This window comes from Balearica regulorum, chromosome 7 (genome assembly GCF_011004875.1).
Source record: "Balearica regulorum gibbericeps isolate bBalReg1 chromosome 7, bBalReg1.pri, whole genome shotgun sequence".
Lineage (NCBI taxonomy): Eukaryota > Metazoa > Chordata > Aves > Gruiformes > Gruidae > Balearica > Balearica regulorum.
The window spans coordinates 16,733,931-16,759,849 of NC_046190.1; the positions used below are offsets into that span (position 1 = coordinate 16,733,931).

The 25,919-nt window shown below is 35.7% G+C and overlaps 1 protein-coding gene across 1 annotated transcript in view; it reads left to right on the forward strand.

Annotated features, from left to right (window-relative positions):
* The window catches only part of ADGRA1 (adhesion G protein-coupled receptor A1), a 284,157-nt gene that overhangs the window by 98,972 nt on the left and 159,266 nt on the right, over nucleotides 1–25,919 (forward strand). The window contains exons 3-6 of the mRNA XM_075758192.1: nucleotides 2,771–2,842; nucleotides 6,693–6,764; nucleotides 13,825–13,896; nucleotides 14,671–14,834. Of these exons, the coding sequence (XP_075614307.1) occupies nucleotides 2,771–2,842; nucleotides 6,693–6,764; nucleotides 13,825–13,896; nucleotides 14,671–14,834 (380 nt within the window). The remainder of the gene's footprint in view (nucleotides 1–2,770; nucleotides 2,843–6,692; nucleotides 6,765–13,824; nucleotides 13,897–14,670; nucleotides 14,835–25,919) is intronic.

Consider the following 25,919-nt stretch of genomic DNA (forward strand, 5'->3'; position numbering starts at 1 on the left):
GCTCACCCACACAGCAAAACTCCTAAACCATTAAAGGAAAATACACTCATGTTGATTAACTTTTACCAAACATATTGACTTGTCTTTGCAAATTGATGGGCCTCTGGAGAAGACACTGCAAAAGTTTTGTATAAACAGTTTTGTTTATGACAAGATGTGAAAAATTCAGAGGTAAAGGAATTGTCACAACTTGAGCAGATGAAGACAGAAAGATCTAGTAGCTGCTGCTGGTACCAGGGAACTAAGGCAAAAATGTTTGACCACAAAATTTAAAGAAAACCCAAAGCTTCTTCCAGTTCATAGAGTGTGTTTTCATGATAACAAATGTCATCCACTGTATTTCATTTGTGATTAAATCAGCTACTGTCACTTTCGTCCAAATCCTGCAGAAAGGAAAGGCGACAAAGCAAGGAAGAAAACTGTTTTGCCTGGATTAGGGAATGGGGAGCAGGGCAGAATGGCTGTAGCCGCCCCTAATTCCGTTGTCCATGGGGTGGTCGTGTGCTTTGCCAGATAAGAATCATACTTATCTCTGTACTGCACAGCAGCGGGGAAAAGGAAGCACTTCTGGGTTTTATGCTTTTTACTAGCTTAGCAATGAGTGAGAGACTGCTGTTGTTGCTCTGGCAAATAGGGGTGACCTATGCCATGTGATGTGTATGCCTAAAGTATCTATATGTGCATACAGTCATGTATCGCTGTTTAAAAATTACATCAGTACTGGACAACTGGAATAGTTGGTGCATTTTTAATATGTTCTTGTTATAGCCATTGTATTTGTGTCGGACTGAGATTAGCATATTTTAGTGAGTTCATTTGCATAATGAACAGATAATGGTTTATTAGTGAAAAAAGCAACTGAAAAAAAGGAACTTGTTGAAATATCTAAAACAAGCTAAGATAAAAACAGTAAGAAACTAAACCACTGATTTTCAGACATGCATGGCTAAAAAATTTTCTAATATATTTCACGGCTTTATGAATGCTTGTAACTTCAGTTAAGTCACAGGTACTCCTAATAAGTAAACCTATATGCTTTGCAATACTTACATTTTAAAAAGACTCAAAGCATAGCCTATTGTTTGATTTCAATTTTCCTACCTTTCTCCTGGTCCTTTGCTTTTTTCAATAATGTCACAAGATCAGGTGCAACACGTAGTCATGATGAAAGCACTGTGCAGAGCAAGATGGAACAAAGAAGAAATGGTAACCTAAAATTATCGGACAGGTGACGTTACCATGTATCTTACCTGTGTATCATACCTTGCTGATGGTGCAGCATAAACTTTGAGCTGAGTAGACTTTAACAAATGCTAAGTGATTATCTTGAAGCTCGTTTACAGTTAAGATTTTACAACTTAAGCAACTGAATATCTATATTTTCTAAACTGAACTAATATTCGGGGGGTGGGTGTTTCCATCAAAATTGCAGTCTTGATCTGCTGTGCATTTGATAGCTCTGTACTTCTTATATGTAAGAAAAAACATTTTGTACATAAGTAATCAGAATGTTTTATCACCTTCTTAAGGACTCTTAGTATTGCATATAGCAAGCTGAAAGCTGAAATTGATGGTTGAGTCTGACTGAGATCTTTGTTAGGGACAGATCACTCATCAACATCATCACTAAAACAAAATGGGCAGACGAATTTTTGGAACTGTATTCAAAAGATCTGCAAAAATGACTATCAAAATACAGAAATATTTGTTTATGATTTTGACTTTGAAATTGAAATATATCCTACTGTGAACTAAACATTTGAGATTAAATCTTGCCCTATTGAAGGCAATCAGAGCTGGTGGAACCAAGATTTCACATAGTGTGCGTTTTATTTGCAGTAAAATAAGAAGTCATAAATAAGATGACTCCTGTGGCTGTTGATACATCCAAACATTGGCAGTCAAGCAGTGTATGTGCTGTAATATCCTGGAAGTGGCCAATCTGAGAAACAACACTGATATTACTGTGCACCAGACGTTCCCTATGAATTGCAAATTGTCAGAAGATGAGCACTGACTCTACAAGAATTTACAGCATTTATCTCCTAGGCCTGCTTATCTAAATGCACTGAAGGCATTTTCTCAGGGTTCACATCACAAGAGTCTTCAGACAGTTCAGTAGTAAATCTCTGTGGGGACTGAGCTGAGAGCAATGTCATGGCCCCAAGCGCTGTGCCAAGAGCAGATGAGATTACTAATGCCAGTGAAATATTCTTTATCTGCGCAATAACCAAGCCTCTGGATTGTCACCAAGTGCAAAATGAAGCACCCATCTGCCAAATATGAGACGTTGCTTGTATTTAGGGACAGAAACCTGACCTATCTGTTTGTCTCACATGCCAGTTGCTTTGCCTACATTAGATGGAAATGAGAAATTTAAGTGTAAAGTGCACAGCACAGTGAATAAGCAAACTAAAAGGCTCTTGCTTTGCTGACTGATTGTTTTATTCACTCATTGATTACAATATTTTTCCTGGGGCAAGAATAGTTGGTAAGCTTGTTTTGAAAAGTACAAATAGGAGAAGAATTAAAACAAGCAGATTTTTTATTTTTAGCATCTAATCTTAACCATATTACTTGGAAAAATATGTTTTTTGTAAACTGCAAATGAGGTAATCTTTTCGGTGTTACTATTTAAAAGAAATTCATTCCTGGTTTTAGCTAAGACAAATAAAGGTTAGAATTGCATTGCATTTCACACTCCTGGTGCATAACAGTAGTACGGCAGGTAAAGTGATAATTAATTGCTCCTCCTATTATGTCTCTCTAGAGATCTGAAGAATAATTTGATCAGCACAATTGAGCCAGGGGCCTTCCATGGACTTTCAGAACTGAAGCGCCTGTAAGTACTAATTCTGTTTGAATTATTCTGAAAATTGTGTTTGTATCGACATTTCTATCCTTGGGCAACTCAAATATGCCACCAAGCAATAATCACATAAGGACACTGGCAGTAAAATACAAAATCACCCACTGTGCTTTTAAATTTGCCATGACTTTTTCTTCTTCTTTCCCTTCTTTTTTTTTTTTCCATTTCCCCTTTCTTTTTTACCTTTTCCCATTTAAAATTATGTTTGCTCGCCAATAAATGTCCTAACAAGTACATCTACAACGTTAAAAACCAAACCTAATTAATGACTTAGCAGACAATATATCACTATAGACATTAATCAGAAATAAAACTATGTGGTTTAAATATGTGTAAACAATGTTTTGTGCTACGCTATGGTTTTTTGTTATTAAAGGTCTACTTTACTTTAATCACAGACCAGGTCTATAAAATAAATTCTTAGAAAGGAAACTTTGTCACGTTTTACAATTTGTCTACCATTTTCATACCTCTCTCATTGATTCTGATTTATTTTTTTTTTTTAGCATGGTTTTCTAAGGAAACGAGACTTATGCAATATATTCCCTGTCCACCATTCTAGCATTCCTTTCTCTGAAAATGTTCTCATAATACTTTTGAAAGCACTGACTGATGGTTAAACTACATTTGTAGAGGGTAAAAATATCTAAGTTACTAAGATCCTACAAATGGCCCTTTTTGCTTTTAATTAGCAAGGACTGCAGATCCTCCTTAGTTCTATTCAGCCTAAAGGAAAAGTGAGATGAACCCTTTTTTAATTGTAATTTTCCAAGTGACAGCATCCAAATGTCCATGTACTCGCTAAGCAGGTCATCAGCACAAACCAGAAGTCTGCCTAGCCATCATGTGTCCTCTCTTACGTGTGATGAGAAAACCTATGACAAAACAGGGATTACTTTTGTGGAATGGGAAGATTTAGATGAGAAGGAATGCAAATCCACAGAAAAAGAAATTTGCAAATCCTTCTGCTTTTTTGCTCTGAGGTTCAGTTCCCTAACTACATACAGGGAACACTGCACAACCTAAGTATAAGATTTCCATCTCTGATCGCATGGGTAGCAGTATTTTGTAACGCCAGCCACTAAGTTTTAGTGTGTTTGGGTAGAAAGCCGATGACATAATAATGATGAAGTCAGAATAGCATATACATTTGTAATGCAAACAAAAACATTAGGTTGAAACTTTCTTGCTCGATCTGTATACAGGGATAACAATACAATGAACGATCAAAATGAGCGCTAATTGTTGCTTTGGCCGCACACTCTAATAACACAACCCTGACCTCTTGTGGGAAAACCAGGAAACCTGTACGAGTCAAGGGCTGCACATCTGAGGACCGCACAGGTGAAGCTTTGGGTCAGCCAGGAGAGACAAGTCAGGGAAGAGGAAGTCATTAGGCACTGGGAAAAGTGAGAAGAAAAGACTCCTCAGCAAACTAGGAATGGCAACGTTGAGATTTATTGTGCTAGATCTCAAAAAAACCAAACCACCCCTTGTTGCTGATAGGGATAAGTTACACTGGGAGTGATCTGGAGACAGGGAATCGATTAATTACTAGCCTGCCACATGTTTAGTACAAATCGGTGTAGTTTCATGGTAAACAAGAAAATCTCTGCACTCCTTCACTGAGTGACTGTGGGGTAGCAGACAGTTGAGCAGAAGGAATAAATAGTGTAAACTCCTTTTGAATGTTGAATACAGTAATTACTTTAAGACTGTACTTTACATTCACATCTTATTTCTCATGTAAAATATAAATGATGCTATGAAAAGCAGAAGCTGATGTAATATGGGCAACTGCAAGAGATACAGCTACAGCAAGTCAGACAGACAAGCTGCAGGCTGTCGACGTCAAAATGTTTTCTGTGAATGGAGAACTGCTATAATTTATATTTGAATGGCAAACTGAATTATTTCACGGGTTTACTCAAAAAGGTACACACAAAATTGTTGAAAACTGAAAATTTGTGAAGCACTAAAATTATGGCACTCGGTTATTCAACAGAGGAGATTTTTGTTTTCTCTAACATCAATTTTACAAGTCAGCATTAGTAAGTTAAATGTTTTACTCCTGAAAAGGAACACCAGCTTTGTACATTACAAATTGAATTATGTCTAATATAACATATATTAGAGTGGAGGAATGTGCAGCAAGCTGTCTTTTCTTTTTGCTAATGTTTTTTTAGAAAACATGTTTTACAATACAGAGATTTCAGCCACTGCCATATATCTTGTGAAAATAACACTCATTGAAATAAACTTTGAGAAGAGGAGATGTAGCCTTTTGTTAAAAAAAATCTTACTGTGTGCCACACTTAGAGAAATATGCACTTGTTTTGATTAGTTTAGATGAAGTTTACTTTTGCTACCCAAATTATGCCCCACCCAGTGATGCATTTCTTCCATATGTGTTCAGACTTTGCTTAGGCGGAAGTAAAGCAGTACCCATCTAACAATTCTGGGTGGGTTCTTGTTTACTATTTAGCTCTTCTAATAGAAATATATATGTATGTTTGTTTGTTTCTCTTAAACGTGCATTTTTAGATTTTGCTATGTAGCTTTCATTACGAAAACTTAAAGAATAATGCTAATATGCAATTTTTGCACCATATTGCTATCCACACTATTTTCTCAGGTGTTGCCTACTTAATGTCCCTGACAAGCATTTAAAATATTTTCATTCTAATGCAATGTTTCATCATTTAATTGTACAACAATATATTCTTTGTCTGATGGAGGAAGACTTTGTAGTAAATTCTAAAGACACTGCCTTCGTGTTCTAGCTAATTGGATATGTCTCCATGAAAGCAATAACTGGATTTCTCAAACTACAACTTTTCTTCTCCTGTTTGATTACTTTAGTGTTCTTATGTAATAATAGAAAAATAGGGAATATGCACAATGTAACAAAGGAATTGGAAGACTACCACTGATTCTAAACCAAAAATATATTCAGATCAATTTTAACATTTTAATGGATGTATAATATCTTCAAATCCTTATATTACTGCAATTCTTTAAAAAAACATACTAAGGAAGGAAAATTTGAGTCAAGGTTGAAAATCAAATATGTAAAAATTAGACGCTAGTTCAGAATGCACCAAGGGGCAGTATTCATGTTGTTATCACAACATACTTGTTCATACCTATTTTTGTCTCCTTCCTATAAGTATTATTATACGTTAGGTTGTATGTATGACTCGTACAGAAAACATCCATTCACCTTTCTGCAGACAAGAGTTACAGAACATAATGCCTTGTACTGCTTGTGTTCTGAGACAGCCACAGTATTGCTCCTAGAAGAGCACGCCAAGTGCTTATCAAGACCGACCTTCTTACTAGCTCAAAAATTAATTGCCCTTGGGTGATTGCCCTGTGATTTCTTCAGCAAGAAAGGATGCTGACAATGACACGAGACACTGGTCAACAGTAAAAATGTGTGAATTTTGGCTCAATATTGCATGCAACAAAATGCATAGTATTTTTCATAAGTAACCAAACAGGTAGTAGTAACTTTGATAAAGAAAATTCTTTATATTGGTAATAATTTTGGTGTTTATTTGCTAAATATATAAAATTGCATTTTAATGCAATTAGTATACGTTGCAGTTTGGTTTGTTTAATTGTAGAATATTGCTCAATAATATAAATATAAAAGTTGTCAAATCTATTTAATTCAGTTATGTTACATTAGGGGAAAAGGTTTTATTTCTCGTTTGTCTCTAACTCCTTAAGTATTAAAAATAAAGAAGCTGTATGTGATTATGTAGGTGTGTATACAAATAAGATAGACCTAATGTTTCACCTTTTTTTTTTGTCTCAGGGATCTTTCAAATAATAGAATTGGCTGCCTAACACCAGAAATGTTTGTTGGACTTAACAGTCTTCAGAAACTGTGAGTGAAATGGCACTTTTGTTTTAAACTGTAAAATGGCTTACCTGAGTACAGTTGGCAATAAACTTTCATTATAAGAAAATTATAGGGTTTGTACTAAAAACCCCCATCTCCTGAGCCTTTGATTGTGATGATTTGATATATTAAAGATGATGTTTCTATTTGTAATTGTAAAATCTATCAGAATTGAAAGAATTAAATTTAATATATTTGATTTCTGCATTGAAAAGAGGCTGAATGTGACATTTCTGTTTGAAAGCATTTCTCTTTGCATGTCTTGGGAACAATTACAGGTCAAGCACACAAATGAGACTTACGCTAGTTAAAAAGGATACATTGCTCTTTCTATCCATTACGCATGAATTAGAATTTTAAAACTTTTTTTTCCTGAACTGTGTAACAGAAAAAAGTAAGCATATACTGAGAAAGAAATGTCTGAAGTATCAAGTAAATTTGGAATAGCAGGGTCATTCAAATTTCTTCAAAAATATCACTTCAGACTGTTTGTTTAAGGTGGTGTGTTGTCCGCTTTATTTGTCATGGTACTTTCTGAGTCATTGGTTTATTACATGCCACTGCACTGGAATATGCTCAGGGGAGCAAAGCAATCAATTTATGTATCCATACGCGTGCCAGAGAACCTGTGTGATCCATAGGTTATCAGGCTGTTCTAGAAGGAGCACTCAGAAAACATGAGATTATGATAGCGTACCCAGGCTGTTCAGTTTTACGGAGAATCAGATGACCTGGAAGAAGAGATAAAATGTGCAATGACAAAGTTCGCGAGTAGATGCAAAGTTAACCAGGGAATTAGAGACAAGGGTGGATTTTGAAGGACAGAAATAATGTACGGGACTCCATGATTGGGCAGTAAAATGGCAGAGGAAATTTAATGTAGATAAAGTGATGAAAGGGAGAAAAACCCATCTGTTCTGGACTAACCATTAAAATACAGGAAAGATGTTCTGAGATTATAGTGGATAATGCCATGAAAACATCTGCTCAGTTTCATTTTAAAAATGTATTCGGGAGTATTATTAAAGGAAGAGAGAACAAATCAGAGACCATCCATTGTACTGTGGCAAAAAGCAAAGAACCTGCATTTTGAATATTGTGGGCAATTCCAATTTCATCTCAAAAAGATGACCAAAACTAGGAAAGGTTCAGAGAAGGACAAAAATGAATGGCCAAAAGTGTGGTACAGCATAGGCAAGTACTAGGAATGAGTAAGTTGGCTGCAGCTTTCCTGGCTGGGAAAGGGACAATTCACAGGAAGGGTCCTGGTTTAAATGGAGATTTGGCCAGACCCAGGAGGGCTCTGTATCTTCATTCACACCTGTCTTCATTCCTGAATGGGAAATAAATTCCTATACTGCGTCATAGTGTGTTACAAATCTCATACTTAATTTTCTGCATCTTCAGCCAGTTCTGGCATTTCCTTGGAAAAACAGAGAAATCTTTCTAGAAAGATCTGCCATGAGGTCAAGATGACACCACGTAAAAGGCTGACTTTTAAAAATTAAAAGTTATGACTCTATCTTTTATAGGGACTGCCCTCCTTACCAAACCAAAGTCAAGAGTAGCATTACTCTAGTTGGGTCAGTGATTATCTTGTGAAGAAATAAAACAACAACAATCTCAATCAACAGGGATTGTTCCCTGCCATTCATAGTATCATTTGTTCCTTGATCTCAGAAATGTCATATTATGACATAATGCTGAAAGTAATTATTTGAGCTGGAATCTCAATTTACCTCTGCTGTAAGAACTGGAATAATTGGAGCACCTCTCTTATGAGGACAGGCTGAGAGAGTTGGGGTTGTTCAGCCTGGAGAAGAGAAGGCTCTGGGGAGATCTAATTGTGGCCTTCTAGTACCTGAAGGAGCCTACAGGAAAGATGGTGAGGGACTGTTTATCAGGGAGTGTAGTGACAGGACAAGGGGTAATGGGTTCAAGCTGAAGGAGGGTCGATTTAGATTAGATGTTAGAAAGAGATTCTTTACTGTTAGAGTGGTGAGGCACTGGAACAGGTTGCCCAGAGAGGTTGTGGATGCCCCATCCCTGGAAGTGTTTAAGACCAGGTTGGATGAGGCTTTGGGCAACGTGGTCTAGTGGAGGGTGTCCCTGCCCGCAGCAGGGGGGTTGGAACTAGATGATCTTTAAGGTCCCTTCCAACCCAAACCATTCTATGATTCTATGAATTGGTGAGTGTTCTTTGACTGCAAGCTAATGCCACCTGGTACTTTTTCTAACACTTTCTAGCTTTTTCCTCTTTGGAAGTTCATACACAAAACTTCCCAGAATCAAACTTTTTTTAACATGTTTAAAATACAGTAAGTCACCTTTCCGTTGCTACTGATACTTCTAAATTGTGTTTACTTGTCATCTCAGGAGCGCGAGAAAGCTGTTCTCTGAAAAGATTATGTAGAAGCATTTGCTTAGTGTAACATCAGCGTACATGATTGTACCAAGGAAAAGCTGACAAGTTCTTAAACATGGAACTGGTTTCAGAGCCATCAAGTGTGTGTGGTTTAGATTACTGAAGGAGCAATATAAAGCTATATACATATGCATTGATTTATGCAGTTGTTGATTGTGGTAATTAGGGCTCTCCTGTGTTACTTTAAGAGAAGTACCGAAGGATCTTTGCAGGCTGTTATCAAAACCAGTAGGGAGAGCCGTGAGTCCACTGGAAGGAGCAAAGGACATAAATATTTTCATGCACCTTCTGTGAAGTACAGAGACGAGATTTTCTGTTTTATACTGTTTACAAACACAAATACCAGGTGAAACAAAATAACACAGTGTGTTTCACTAAATCTTGTAGGTCTAATTCAGTTTGAAAAAAATTTGCAACAGGCCAACCTACAGGATTCTTGAATTAAGAAAAAATTAATTAGTAGTATCATCTAGTATTGTCTTGAAAATGTGCACACATGCAGAAATCACCAAAAATTGTAAACCTTTTGATAATGTAGAAGACTCTTACTCCGATTGCAATCAGGATGTATAGTTCAGTGAATAGGAATTGAATTTCAAGTTACTAATGAAATCTAAAATTTCACAAAGCCCCTGAAATTAGTGCAGCCAGTGAATTGTGATTATGTTCCTTGAGACTGATCTAATTTTTACACCTTCTTGGATTTGATGATTTGTACTCTGGAAAATTATTCCAAAATGCTTTCACATCATATGACAGATGCAGCTGACAATGCCTCAGACAGTATAAGAGAAGATTTATCTTGTCTTCCAAGATATTAGCTTAACTTTTTGGCTTATATATTACCCTTTGGCTGTGTTTATGCTGTGATGAGGTGCATGTAGTCTAACTAGGAGTGACATAATTGAATGCAACAAATCTTCCAAATCTCTTTTGGCCCCTCAGTGGCCATGTTTCAGTGCTTTGTTCCAGAATTATGTATGCAAATATATTTCTGCTAGGTAATGGAGCTGCCACCCACATTAATCCTGGGATCAAAAGCTGTGGAATACTGGGATGGTGCCACTGTACTGATATACCAGATTTCATTTCTTTAGTCCCCCATAAGTTAGATCTTCAGGTTCTGAAATGTTGCAGCTTTAAACCTGTTTCAACTGCTGGATCTTCATTTTGAAAGTTCAAAACAGAACTACTTCCTTACTTGCAATTGCTTGATTAAAGTATATCTGATTTATTCTTCGTCCTGCCTCTGGATCATCATCAGCAGTTAGCTTTATGATAATATTATACCATAAATTCTTGTGTGACTTCCTCACTGTCATTGAAGCAACTAATCACTTTGTATGGTGCCAGAAATAAAGGAAAAAACCCATAACGTAGTGAATCAAACAGACCCCACTTTACCAACATCAGGAAAATATGCACCGTAACCTGCCCTCTCTGGATTTCTCTTGGGTTTTACCCCTCCTATCCCAGTCTTTTTGCACAGAAGATCAATCTGTCACCCTTGCGTTCAGCTTTTGCTTTTAAAAACTGCTCGTGAGAGTGAAGCATTCTTCATATTCATATACTCCTGCATCTACCTATATTTTGCCTCAAAATGGTCCTTTGAGACACATAACTCCCTTTGAATGTGTTATGGAATTTGTCATTTATATTAAAGCTTTTGGCAGAAGTGTTTTATTAATTTCTATAAAAGCACAAGTGTGTTTGGTATATGAAAAAAAAAGTGTGTGATCTTAATATGTAAGACTAAAATGTTTTGCCTCTGATATAACAGAAAGCACATGTTTCTGTTAATGGAGAAGTTAATGGCATAGTAAGTGCTATCAGCTTTGGAGTGCATTAATTTGTTATGTTTGAAATGTTTGCAAACTAGGCAATACAGATGTTTTTAGAACAAATGTCCTTTTAAATCAAGCTAGAGTGGGGTTTTAGGATATCTGAAATGGTGGAATTTCACAACACTATGCATCTGGAGATATTTTAATATATAACATAAATGATGTGAACTGACAGAACCAGGCATTTGCAGGGTTCTGCAGATATCTGGTTCAGAAATGCATATGTTATTGGGGTGATTAAAGAAGATTGCTGAAAGTTTCATTAGAGAAGACGCTATTCCCACTGTTGGAGATCCAGGTATTGTAATTATGTGTTTCTTGGGCATAGAAATGTACTGCTTTATGACTTATACAGCCCTGTGAACATGATCCTAGTTTGCTAATTATTAGTAGTAATATGGAAACTTCAAACCAGGCCATTGCCAGACGAATATGAAAGACTATGAAAAATCAGCTTGCTGGCTTTGTGCTGACTTTTGAACAGTCAGGAACTCAGTTATTCCAGCACTGAAGCAAAGGGTTACATACTTCTCTGTCATAATAAAAAGAAACGAAAAATCTGTAAATGAAACACGAGTCAGGAATTTTTAGGTTAACACAGTGTGGGTCAGTTCTGGCTAGATATCTTGGTGGATTTGGTAGGACCTATTGCGAGCACTTAGATTCAGTAGACCCAGAATGGGCACCACTGGCAGGTGCCTGGCAGGTGCGTACCATGCATCTGATGAACCCTGCTACATCAGCTGTGTAAAGGACTTACAGTTTTTCCCTATTTCCTAAAATATTGACCAGACATAAAGCCTTCCTTTGGTCCAAATGGAATTACCAAACTTCAGACTTGGTGTTCTGTTTGTGTTGCTGTATGAAACCTGGCAAGCTGTTTAAGGGAAAAGCTGTGATTTGCATCAGATTGAAAGTGTTGTCATAGTGCAGGTGGGGTAAGGCAGAGAAAAGAAAATCCCTGTATTTCTGCCTTCTGGCTGCCATCCATGCGAGGCTGGGCAGATTGCTTTCCATGTCCTTCAGTTCAGCATGGTTGTCCTCTGTCAGTAAGTTTATACTACTGTAACTGCTTTCATATGAGTGGAACCACTTCTGATTTACTTCAGTGTAAATGTCAGGGTTATCAGTTTCTGATTTAGTCCGTTTAACATCCCAGTTCACTGAGCTGCTTCAACATATGCTTCATCAGGGCTTATGTCCAATAAGCACATGACTAGATCCATTTAATTTTAAATAAAGAGCTAACTGTGTCTTTGTGAAATGGTCAATATTTTTGGTTCCTGTTGATAAACCCAACCTATTAAAAGTATGGAAATAGATAGCTACAAGCAAACAGTCATTTCCACCTTTAGACATACCCATACTTCAAGAGATGCTTGAAAGGCCTTCCACTTCCACCAGCTTTGCACCTCAACTGTATTAAAGGTGTACTGTTAAACAAAATCTTAATGATAAATTCAATTATATCAACACGTCTCATTGTCACTCAATATAATAAGAAAAAATTTCACTTAACATTGCTGAACCAGTTTATTTTTCTGTATTAGTAGAATTTTTATTTAAACTACCATGAAAATTTGAAGTGTTCAAAATGAATTTTCTTTTTTTCATTATTTTAATGATGAAAAATTGTGTACAAATATAAGATTAGTTATTGTTTCAAGAATGCTCCATACCTTTCTTAAAGTAATTTATAAATTAGCAATATTTTCTCTTCTTTCTTGAATTCATTGATCCATATGTATCTGTACAGGTTTCTGCAGGAAGCATGGTTCTTGATTTTTAGTTTTTCCTTACTTTATGAAGCTGGTTCAGATCTTGTGCAGCTTGGTAGATTTCTCACTGATGGAACATTGCTCCTGATCTGAATGTGCATCTTGAGTTTAGTATACATTCTTCACTTTGTAGACATAAGAGAGGGAAAATCAGATATTATAAACCCATCCTTTTTAATGAAAAAGTAATGAAAACATTTTCTTTGCCAGTCTACATTTTGTTTCTATATGTAACAACAAATCTCCAGGGAAGAGATCTGAAATTTCACAGAGAGCTGAAATTTTGGAGCCATCCTTGAATTCAGACATGTAGGCTTCAGGCACTGGATAGGAATGAACATGTATCAGTATTTCAAAAGTAGGTAATTCATAAGCTATGAAATGTTAATCTTGGATACTGCTCTAATTTTTCAGTTTACTGGTATAGAAAAAGACAGTATTACTTGGCATTAAGCATTTACATTTATCCTATTAAGGTACTGGCAGAGCAATACCATTAAACTGGGAAAAATTAAATTGCATCTGTTTGCAAGTATTCAGCTTAATCCATTTAGCCATCAAGACAAGAAATAGTAAAACAAGAGTTAAAATGGAAATGTCCTTAATTTAAGGATGGGAAAAAACAGTTTAACATTTTCATAGTTATATGTATAAAAATACAACACAGGTCTCATTGACTAATCATTGTATCAATATTTTCACTTAAATTCTAGAATATTGTCTTCTAGAATTCTATGCTATTAAATATGTAGAAATATTCCTGACCAAGTGAACTGTATGTATAGCTGCTGTGAAAATAAAAGAAATAAAAGTATTGATTTGTATATTGCTGTTATTTACAAAAAAAACCCCAATGTACACATTTAAATATGTTTTTACTGTTGTCAAGAAAGCAGAATTTCTTAATTAGTATTGGGGAAAATTATACTCAATAACAATTCTGTTTTCTTCTTGTATTTGTTATAACTAACTGTAAGTAAATTGCTTTTTTTCCCTAGGAATTTGTCAGGCAATATTTTTTCAAGTCTCATGAATGGACTTTTTTCTGAGCTGCTAGCTCTGAAAGCACTGTAAGTATGATTCCTTATGTTCGGAAATCTGAAATATTTGAGAAAGACATCGGAATAAACATAGCAGAGTTGAATATGAATTCAAAGAGGATTGTTTCTAGCAATGCATTCCAAACATAAAATATGCAGTATTTTGTTATCTATTGATGAGCTGCATCTTCTACCTGTCCCAGTGAAATGTATAGCGCTGACAACTTGACCTGATTCCTGACTAGCCCAGTCTAGCCATCCTGACTAGCATCGCTGGGTTTTTTTTCCTTTATGATCTTATACCTTTCCATGTTTTCATGCATTACATCATGTAATAACTCTAAATACACCAAACTACTCATGATAAATATTTTTCCTGCAATTATAATAACTATTCCCTGTTATTTATAATGTACCTCTTTGAGATTTAAAAGTGTATACTGGATGCTTCCATGGTGAAGTTTCTACTTAAAAGAGTTTTTATTGAGTGAAAGTATGCTATAGTATGACTTTCTACAGTAGCACATACTCAAATTTAATTCAGTAGTCAGTGATGCTGTTCTGTAACCAAAACTAGAATTTTGGAATAATCTCTTAGAAATCATTAACAGTGGGACAACGTGCATTAGTTGTCTCAGGATATCTTTCTGTCTTTATAATTATACATCTATAATTATACATTCATAGTTATGCATCTATGTAGAATTAGTTCTCTTTGGAGTTAAATAATTTGAATCTAACAGAACAAAGTATGTTTATGAAAATTGCACGTGTACCAATTGTAATCTTTCTTTGCCTTTCTAGACATTTCAACACTGATTCCCTCATATGTGACTGTAATCTAAAATGGGTTTTGCAATGGGCCAGAAATGCTTCAGTTCGAATAGCGGAGGAAACAGTTTGTGCTTACCCCAGTGCTTTACAGGGACTGTCGTTTCGTAACCTGAAGGAAAACCAGCTGATATGTGGTGAGCTGTACTCTCATTTAACATTACAAATAGAAGTGGAATCCAGAGGAGATATTAAAAAACAGAAATGATGTCAAAAAAAGAGAGAGTAATAAATCTGACTTGCTCATAGACACCAGAAATTCAGGTATATGGCAGAGAAAATACAACTAAGATTGAAAGAGAATGGAAAAAATACAAGTTTTATATTTCATACAAAATTATATATATACATAAAGGAACACCACTGTCCTGACTATATATCAGGTAACATGTAATTATGATTTAAAACATTAACCCATGATGGTAGCGCTCTGCATTGTATACTGCATAAAACTGAGGATTCCTACAGGGATTTATAGACTGTTCCTTTCAAGTTATATCTCTGACAGTGTGGCATAAATGTCAGATTTCATTCTTATATTCTTCATTTTTATAAACCTGTAACTATACATTTTAGCACTGTGTCCTGGGGATGAATAGAATTTTTACAGTGATCTTCAGTTAGGTGAATTCTGTAGTTGAAGATCTATAAGTGAATTGCTTTTTGGAAAAAAATTTCCACCATAGCAAACATGACAGATATGGTGTGAGGAAGGGAACAAAAAAATATAAATGAGTAAAGAAAACTGCTCTTGCACTGAATGCTGTCTAGCAAAGAGCAGACTAAACCAGAGATTTTAAAAGTATCACATACTGCAGAAAAAAATCATTGAGTAAGGTGATGCTGGTGGATTCCAGAATCTGAAGTATAATTTCACACCTACTTGATTAATCACAGAATCTTTGAACCTTTGACTTTCTTGAATGACAGAAAATTGCTGGGATGGTGACTTTGCTAATGTCTCATGGAAACAAGGGGAAAGTCACACTTTTATCCTAATAACCACAAGAGAAATGTTGTGTGTTGCTAACACGTTTATAGCAGAAGGTAGATCAGAGTTGACTGGAGTAATAACAAAAAAATTGGTTTCAACAGCAAATACAGATGTTTACAAGTTGGGAGAGATGTGAAAGGATGTGAATACCAGGTACAGATGGTCCAACAGCTGAATTATTAAGGAAACACAGATACCTGTCTGAGACAAATAAGAAATGAGCTCTTGTGAGTGAAAGGCAGAGAAGTTTTCAGTAGCCTGTACTACTGAACATTTGAAAATCTGCAATACTTCTCAAATATCAAGCTGCCATTTTATAGAGACCCAGCATGGGCACCTTCAGAGAGATCCATTTACCAGCAGGAAAAGTCCTTCTTCTGAAAATGCTGGAATGATCAGAAGAATCGATTAAGGACTGTTATTTGGTATTTCCAGGTTGCCAATGAATATGAGCCAGTGAATTTTACAGAAGAAATGAAAGCAATTTCTCAGCATTTCATACTTTAATTCCTAATAGAGCACCTTACCACATCTCTGATACAGAATTTATAATGTCCATCTAGTTCTCTGCTATTTATAATATCCACAGAACACTTGAGAAGGTTTGTAATGACTGTCAATAGCTTGACACTGCTTTTAATATCTGCAGAGGGCTTCACGGTGGTTATATTTGCTGAGCCTTCCACCAGCTCTGTAATGTCTGCCAGGTACTTCACAGTGCTCGTAATATCTGTTGGGCAGCTCATGGTGCCCACAACATTTAGCAGTTTCTTTTTCAGTAACTTAATTTGAACTTAGGTATAATAGAAGGTTGTCTGGCACCAAAATAATAACAGCTATGGAGAATGTTTTAAAAAATAATCTGTGTTGAACTATGCATAGAGCTAATAAAATCAAGCATATCTTAAAGAAAATGTTAAGTGATTTAAAAATTAAAAAGTCCTGTATGTGAATATCTTCCATATTGTCAGATATTTGTAGTTACTGTATATTGTCAATTGTAATTGTATAAATTGTAAGTTATATTGTCAGTTACTGATCTTCCTTCTACATGCTAGAAGACGTCATGAGACAAGTCACAAGATGAGCAAAGAAAAGAAGAATGGAAGGGAAGAAATAAAAATGGAAGGGAAATGGCAAAAATCTTGGCAGGCGAGTTAGGGAATAAACCAAAAAGTCAAAGTACGTGAAGGGGAAACAAGACAGTAAAAAAATTTCTGATTAGGTACAGGGAGCAGTTTGCCATGAGCTTTTAAGATTTATTTTGCGTTTTGATGGGAGAAGAAATCATCTTTCAAATTTCTTTCTAGCAAATCTTCCTTATGCATCTATCTGATAGCTCAAGGTAGCCAAAGAAGTTACCCATTGAACACAGTTTAAAACCTGCTTTGAGGATTCTTATAAGAGTTATTTTAAGTAACTGCACAGGTTTCAAATTCACAGGATTCTACTTGCAGAATGTTACATTAACACCTTATAAAAACTAGATAAATCTTTAAAAAAACCTCCAACTCTCAGAAATGTTCAGTCAGAAAGCAATTTTTTTAAGAGTTGGAAATAAGGCTGAAACATAGTTTGATGATAAAAGATAGTTTTGCTTTTGTCTTCTGCTTTAATTACAAAGGAGTGCAATGAATTTATAACAGGATGGACAGAGTATCTTTCTGAAAAATGATTGTGAAATTGGCTTCATGCAGTGCCTTGTTACTGTTTCTCCGTGACTCCAACTAATACTCAATTTATAGGACAAAAATTACATTTTCCTGAATACCAGTGCTATAAATTCCACCTGAGGTCTGATAGGAGTCTGTGATTTTCCTTTGTGCACATTAGCAGAAATGGATTCTGTAGGCCAAATTCTTCACTCAGAAAAGACCTGTTTGAGGTTTTGTCTTAAGGGGATTATAAAAGATTGCTCTTAAAGCTGGGTTTTGATTATTTACACTGATGAATGAGATATTAGAATTTAGTTTCTCAGTCTCAAAGCTGTGTTGATGCTATTGAGCTGACAGCACTAAGTAATAAAAGTTCATTTGTTCCACAAATTACAATTGACATATAATTCTGATGGAACCTTTTTCTGTTAGAAAATGTGGAATCATTAAAACAGATGTCTGGAAAAGTGCTGACTTTTTTGTCTCCCCCAGTTAGATTTTATTTAAAGTTTAGAAAGTAGTCAACATAATATCAATAATCTTTAGTTAAATGATTTGGCTGAAAATGATTTAAATATTTATTAAATTATACAAAAACTATGGCAAAAGTCAAAGTATAAAAGTATTTTTATAGTGTTTTTAAAACATTGGCATTATTTATTTCTTTTCACCACAAAGAAAATTTTCTAATTCTTCTGGGACAAAAACCTGTTTCTCATGCAGGTTGTCTACAAATTAAAGTATTGCCTTTTGCATATAGGTTTTCCCTACAGATATTTATAAATAAATACTTGGGACCATGCTATCACTTTTTTTTTTTAACTTAAAAACAACAAAAAAAAGCTTCAAAAGTAAGAAAATATAAGAAGATACCAAGAAATATACTTTTTTGCCTAGAGTTTAATGCATCTCTATACAATAAATTATATTTTCATTCCTTATCATTAAACATTTTTCTGTGCAGAGAGTGGATCGGTTTAGTTCTTCTCTTGGTGTCAGTAAATTTTCAGATTTATGTACTCCACTGTCCTAATCTTGGTCATCATATTGTTCTGTGGGCTATTTTCCTATAAAGCAGACAGGTTAAAAGAATTAGACATAGTATCCCATCAGTTCTCAGGAAATCTAAATGTAGAGGTGTCTAGATTTTTTCAAAAGTCACTTTGCTGTCCTCAACCAGATGGTTTGAAATGTATACATCCGCACCATCTCATCACAGCACTTTCAGGCAACCTGGTTTTTATCACATGTCACCCTTCCTGTTCCCGTTGTAGTCCTTCCCTTTCCTAGCAGCCTGCTGCAAGGCAGTCTGGCAGTAGGTCTGATAAAGCAGTCTTTAACAGTCCTGAAGGGCTCTCGGGCTCTCATGTTAGCAGAACTCATTCTAGTCCTTTGTGTATGAACCTTTCATGAAGAATCGGCTAAATGTAATGCCCCAAAATTATGTTTACCTTCTTTTTCGATCAGTGTTGATGGAAAGATCTATACAAGTTTTTCTTGGAAGAAATGAATCAGTTGTTTGTATCTTTATTACGCTTCTGTCCCAAATTTTTCCTAGTTTCTCACTTCTGTATTTGCTGTGTTGCATTGAATGTGAGAAAATCTCCTTGCATTTTGAACTGCTTCAACACAGGATTGTAGGATAAGAGTTAAAAGAAGTTCTAAGATACAGTACTATTTATTCACCTAAATTGTGCACATCTCTGAAAAACCCATGCTGTTGCAATAATTACAACCAACAAGGGCAAACAGAGACAATTAGCAAATCCAGTATTAAATGCATATTCTTCATGTACCATCTTCAGTCAAGAAACTTCCAGAGTAAGGAAACAGATACAAACTAAAATGTTGGATAACTTTCATTTTAAGATGCAGTCTCAAGGGAAAATATGGTGGAAATAGAGCTTGCAAAGCACAGAGTAACGGCCAGCAAAATATTGCAGCTGAGTCATTTTCCTTTCTTATATTAATGTGGCTGAGATAGCACCTGGTTTCATGTAGTGTCTCATCTACCTTAATGGGGGGTAGGGTGGCCTCCCTAGGCTCAGGAGCCTGTTTGTCAGAGGCTGTGAGTATCCAGAAACTGGTTTTGAATTCTGTTGTTGCTTTGGGTGCCCCACGTTCATGAAAATCAGCTGTAGTGTGTTTCACCTGGCTTAGAGTGATTGTTATGGTATGTTAGTTTGAAAATATATATTATGACAAAATGTGTATTCTGTTTACGGGTAGTGTGCCCATTGGTTGTGATGAATGGAATTGTAACTGTTTACATCAAACTTGTAGTGAGAAATTGTTTGGGTTGGTTCATTATTTACTCATAGCTTTAATAGTCAATTAGGATTTTCACTATGGATGACAGGGAATGAGTGCTCAAAATACAGAGCTGGAGTTTTATCTGTAGAAGACCTGTATGATTAGGTTTCTAGCGTGCCTTAGGGGGCCGTCTACTGAGGAAAGTGTTAACACTAAAGGAGAATAAAAATCCATCCTACTGAAAATAGAGGTGAGAAAGAATGGAAGATAATAGCTACAAGTCGTGAGTGTCCGACAGTGTTTGAATTATTACTCAGTCTCTGAATTCTGTAAACTACCTTAGTTTAAAGTGTTAGCTGATGAGTGAAATTAGCAACTTGTGACTCAAAATATTACTGAAATGCACTTTTTTGATATGACTCCCCCCTTAGGAGGGCTACTTCAAAGGGAGGGATACAACTCAAAGGGATAGATGCTTTTCTTGTTTGTGTATTCTGCAATACAATTCCTTAAATGTTTCATAGAAATTGTAAATAATATATTGGGAAGGAGGGGATATAGTTGTTAGGGAACTGTTTGTACTTAACCAGCACTTTGTCTTTTGTAGTTTGCCTCACTTCACTGAGAATCAGAGTATTCATCCTCTGAAGGAGCAGGGTCAGGTTAAAATGTAAGCGCTTTCTGCTCTGATGCTTGGTACCTGTTCACATTGAAACTGGTGCAAAGCAAAAAAAGAAGAGAGCACATTTATATTCTTTATGCACTGTTTCTACTTGTGTTCTTAGAGATTTCTTGACCATTTTAAGGTTTAATTTCTTACATAGAAAGGTATGAGGTATTTTCATCATTATTTACCTACTCTCACATTTTCTAATCTGTATTTCTCATGCTTAAATATGGGCAGAACATTAAAACATATTTCTCTCAGGCCACATGCAGCTCCCTAGTCTATTTTCATAAGTAATTTTTTTTTTTTTTTGCAATCATACCTAAAATACCACAAAAACTCAGAACATTCAAGACATTTTAAATCAATTACAGTAATACCATTGGGGAAAAAAGCATTTTCTTTTCTATACTTCCTGTATAAAGTACTTTCATTTTCTGAAGCAGCTGGTTTTTTTCTTGACACATATTCTTAAAATACAGTGTGGCTTTAACTGCTTTCTCAGCAATGGTGGAATAGTGGTGGTTTAGATGGTAGATATGTTGAAATGTCCTTATAATTTTACCTGCTCACACATCGTTTTCCCTTCATCCCTAGCAGAGTAAGTTTTTGAAAGAAATACGTACTTTTAAAATGCCAAAAATAGAAAAAAAATGGGGAAAAAATAGATTGATATTGGGAAATTCTGTCTTTGAAAGGAGACTTTTTCAACAATTAAATTTAAACCTGAAATCAACTGAATGCATTCAGCTTCATTCTGCATCAGCTTTTATGAATACTGTCAAATATTTTGTGCTAGGGATATTGGGTGAGAAATGAGATTTGAAGTTGCTTTTTTCATATGGTGACAAAAATTATCTACATTGCCTTTTGAGTCTTGAAATGATGATAATTGTATACATCTGTACATAGATTGTTCTTAAAAGTTTTCTTTCCTACATGAAATATATTGCAATAACAAATACTGGCTCAAAGCTATCAAGGAACATTTTTTCTTTGTTTATTTGTCTCGTAGTATGCACAACATTCTTTTGGTCTCATTTGTTATTTACTTAAACTTAGGAATGGGCTTGAGATTATTGTTTCAACCATTTCTTTCTTCATTTACAAGTCATTCCTACTACATTAACACAATGTAAATATTGAACTGTGGGGGTTTTTTCAGTATGTAGTAACTGACTAAACTCAAAATCTCAAGTACAAAGAATGATGGATTAATTATCCAGATTTAGATTCCGGTCCTGCAGTTTCTTGGCAGCCTACAGATAGCCTGCTGCATTCATGCGGAGCATCATTGTCTTCAAGAATATGCAGGATCAAGACTTCAACTCCAATTCTGCAGGGAGTGCCTAATCACATGAATAGGTCTAATTATATTGAAATAGGAATATTCCTGTTAGTAACCTTTCACAGCATTAGGTTTTGCAAGATATGGGTAGTGATACAATTAGCTTTAGTTAAATCCTCTTGCATTTGTTTCTATTTTACAATGTTAGCAATTCAGATTTTCTTTAATAAAAAAATACAGATAATAACAGAATGTCTATAAATCAAATAATGTAAATGTACATTTTGGATCTTTCACAGATCAGTGTGGTAGATTCATTTTCTATCAGAGCTAAGTGGCCCATTTTAGATGTCAAAGTTTTCAATAGATAACCATTTGCTAATATGAAATCAACTATGCTCTAAACTTTGGGCTCGAAATTCTAGCTTTCTCATCCTGATATTATCAGTCTCAAACTGGAAAAAAAAACCCAAATATGATGTCTCACATTTAATATTAAACATTATTATCTAGATTCTTTAGTGGTAATTTAGAACACTGTTAAAAGGTTAGGGCACAAAATTAATATAATTTAAAACTTATAACAAGTATGAAAATGGTCATTTGAGAAATGTAAATGATGAAGTTTTACTACTATGTATTTTCTTGCATCTGTGCTCACACATGAAAATACAGTTCAACAGAACTTTACACCCCTGAAATCTTGCTGATTTAGATACTGGAAATGTACCCCATTTGTTTTTCTTACCATAGCTTACTCTTAAACTACAGCAGGTTTTTAATGTACAGTTGTATCTTATTTTCTACATTGTCTTTTCCTGCTTGTTCCAAAATGCATGCAAAATAACTAAAGGAGAATTTAGCCAGGATGTAGTGAGGAGAATACAAGCAAAACGAAGCTTCTTTAATCTTCAAAACATCTGCCTGTGGAGACTTGACTGTCCATCCCCAAAAACTAGTTACTCATGAGCAAAGCAATGGTAAGACAGCCAGCCTTGACTAAGGCCCATGGGGTATCCCAGAAGATATATTCTTTATTCTTAACATGGTAACATGTTCATTAAAGACTAGGGTTAATTTTTATATGCTCATAGTTTCTAGAAAAAAATAGATAAGCTTCTTTTCTAAACCTATGTTAATATTGTCCAGTTAACAGCACCTATTACAGTTTCTTGTAATTAATCTTAATTGTTCTCATGGGAAAGTTCCCTATAAAACCTCCATCCTAACATCCTCTGTTCTAATTAAGTGGAGTATACCATAGCGATATTTCACATTTTTATAGCACATTTAATCATGCAGCACTTTCTTTAATATATATGTATAAAAATGGCTGTAGAGAGCTGCGGTTTCTGACACTGTCAGCTGGGCTGAGAGGAGTTTGGAATGGAAAAATTTCCTACAATGGCTGGGAAAAGTTCTTACTTCAACAGAACTGTCACTTGTTCAGTCTGTTCTATAATTTTTACATTTCGTTTTTGTTTGGCATCCTTGCAGCGTAGATGGGTGGTCATCCAACCTGCTGGACTCTGGGCAATCACTGCCACTCTTAGGACATTCCCGCTGCCATGCTTCCTTGGTCTGAGTGTGTAGTAATTACATGAAAATAAAGAGAAGATGGCTAGTGCTGCTTAAGGTTTGGAAAGATGAGTGCAACCACTGCGTTCCACAGTTAGATAAAGCTAATCAATATATTTTGTAGGGCGAGGTGCTTTATCCTTGCCACCACTCAGCCATTTTTATTAACTGCAAGCTGTAATGAGTGTGCATAGCCATGAGCCTGCTGGCTTGCTTGCCATAAGGATAATTTGAATAATCAAAATTAGCTTTCTAGCAATGGCTTCTGACTCTTGCCAGTGAAGGATTTTGTGTTGATGAATCTTCCAATACCTGTCAATATGCCACAGTCTTCAAGTTTCGGGATGTGGCAAACAATCAAAGTGGCAAAAAAAAAATAAAATAAAATCCAGCTTCCAAAGTAGACTTTCTGGGACAATTTGAAAATAAGAAATTGAAAAGTGGCAGTGGTTTTATTTGATAAGGTAGAAATCAGTACCGAAAAAACTCTTTGCCCATCCTTTCAAATTTCTGCTAGATATGCCAATGCAAGACATGGGCTTTATTTTGCACAAATGCAGATAATATTTTTGATTAATTGATTAATTGGACTGAAACTTTGAATTTCCTGCTGTGGAAATTTTTCAAGTAGCTGTTGCCATTTTACAAATAAATGTTATGATATTTGGCATCTATATTAAATGCTATTAAGTAAAACCTGCTACCTCTGTGTTTCTCTACGTCCGCTTTCCTACCAAGGAAACCACTGCTATCATCAGTAAATAAGAAAGTGTTTTTCCACTGCTTCCTCACTTAAAATGATTATAAGGGACACAACATGCATCAGTCCCTAGACCCAGTGCAAAATTGATAATGTATTTTCACAGAGGGTTGTAAATCTGGGGGAAACTCCTGTAGAGAAAAAGGGTTAAATAACTCTGTCATGGTTTGGACTTGTCGTCCACCTGCTGAGTGGTGGCTGAAGCCTGTGTGAGTTGAACTTGCTAAAAGTGAATAGATTTGAATTGCACTTTGTCCAGCTCAGTCTTCCTTAGTTTATACATAGATGTAACTTATTTTAATTAAATAAATCTGAGAAGTTATGGAACCCAAGTGCTTCTCGGTGGGGCTGTCGTCCAAAGCTACGATTGTAGCTCTTCTTGGCATAACTGCACTGACTTTAATCTTCTGTTTTGTAGATATGGAGTATATTTATGAGGTTAGCTAACCCAGATAACTGAAGCACCAGAAGCAGTGGACTGTGACAGCCTCGACTCACCATACTTCTAACTCAGGATAAACCCTGGGATTGCTACTTTTGTTCAGCTCCCTGCAGCAGCATCTGCATTCTTATCAGTGCCTCAGTCCACTGACTCTGCTGTGCCTGCTCACGAGATATACACCCTTTCTCTCTCTTTTTCTCAGCTTTGATGGCTTTACAGAAATTTGCAGGAGTAAAACACAATACAAAATTTGTAACAAAGTAAAACAGCATATATGTCTGAAGTCTTGCTCTTTGGTTAGTAGCTACCATTTCAGTGTAGCACTTAGCATTACAAAATAAACATAAGCCTGGAATTTAATTATGAGATGCTGCAAAAAAATACCTCTACTTTATGTTCCTCTCTGAAAAGCATGTATGAGAGCAAAAGGAACTGATAAAATGGTATGGAATATGCCTTGTCTTGCCAGCATTATGAAGATGGTGGAAATAAGCTGTTATACAAACAGAAGCTCCACTTTTTCTGCAGTGAGTGGTAAATGAATATGGTACAAAGCTTTCTTGTCCCAAGCCCAAAAGACTTATCTTATTTTGATGTGTTTAATACATGTTGGCATCTGTACTTTCTTGGTATTATCTTAAAATAGGAGCTAGGCAAAGCTTCTATTAAAACTGATGCTTGGCTCCAGTTCCATATTCATTCTTGACTTCTTTGGCATATGGCACTGTCTGTGACCTTCTACACCAAACCTTTTGTTATTGTCAGCAAATTTTGCAATATGGAAATTGTCATTGGAGTACTGGCATCTCCCCTTCTTGGCAGAACTGGCCTTCAGAGCAGTTCAGATCACTCCATTTTCTTCAGTTCCACTCAGTAAATAACAGATATAATTTGCTGTGTCAGCAATTAAATTTTTTAACTAATGTTTTTCAATTTGTTTTTCCTCATTTTCATCTGTCCTTTTTATTGTACCAGTTCCTTTACTTTGTCTTCACTTCCAGCTTCACCCCACTGTGCTTTCCATGCACATTTCTTTCCCACTGAGATTGTATACAAATATTAGAGCTCTAACTCACACTTTTGTCAGCAGGATGTGCCGCACTCTGTAGGCACACTCGGTTCAAATAAAAAGCCCATTGGCAATACAATAAATCAAGTGATTAACAAGAAGCAAAATGCCAACCTCTGGTTTTTTTCTGTCCCAAAAGCTTGTGGTGCACTGTAGTAAACTAAATTTTCCAGCAAGAGGCAGACATGAGCACTGTACTACTGCACCGATGTGTGGGCAACCTGGAGAAACCCGTGGATTTTCTGATTTCTGACTGCGTAAAAGCTGCCAAGATCAAACAAAGCCAGTTAATAAGGGCCAGAAAATGAATATCAGAAAGCTGTGTTTGTGGTAAACTGAACAGCGGAACGCGCTAGTGTAGTAACCAGGATTATGCACTTAGTAGCTATTTAGCTGTAGGAGTTGTGCTGCCTAGGTTACAGGTTTTTAAAATAATTTCTATTTTCTTTTTCAACTTTATATACATCTTGGGGCACTGCATGCATTAAAATGTGCAGGGATATACTTTCTGTGAGA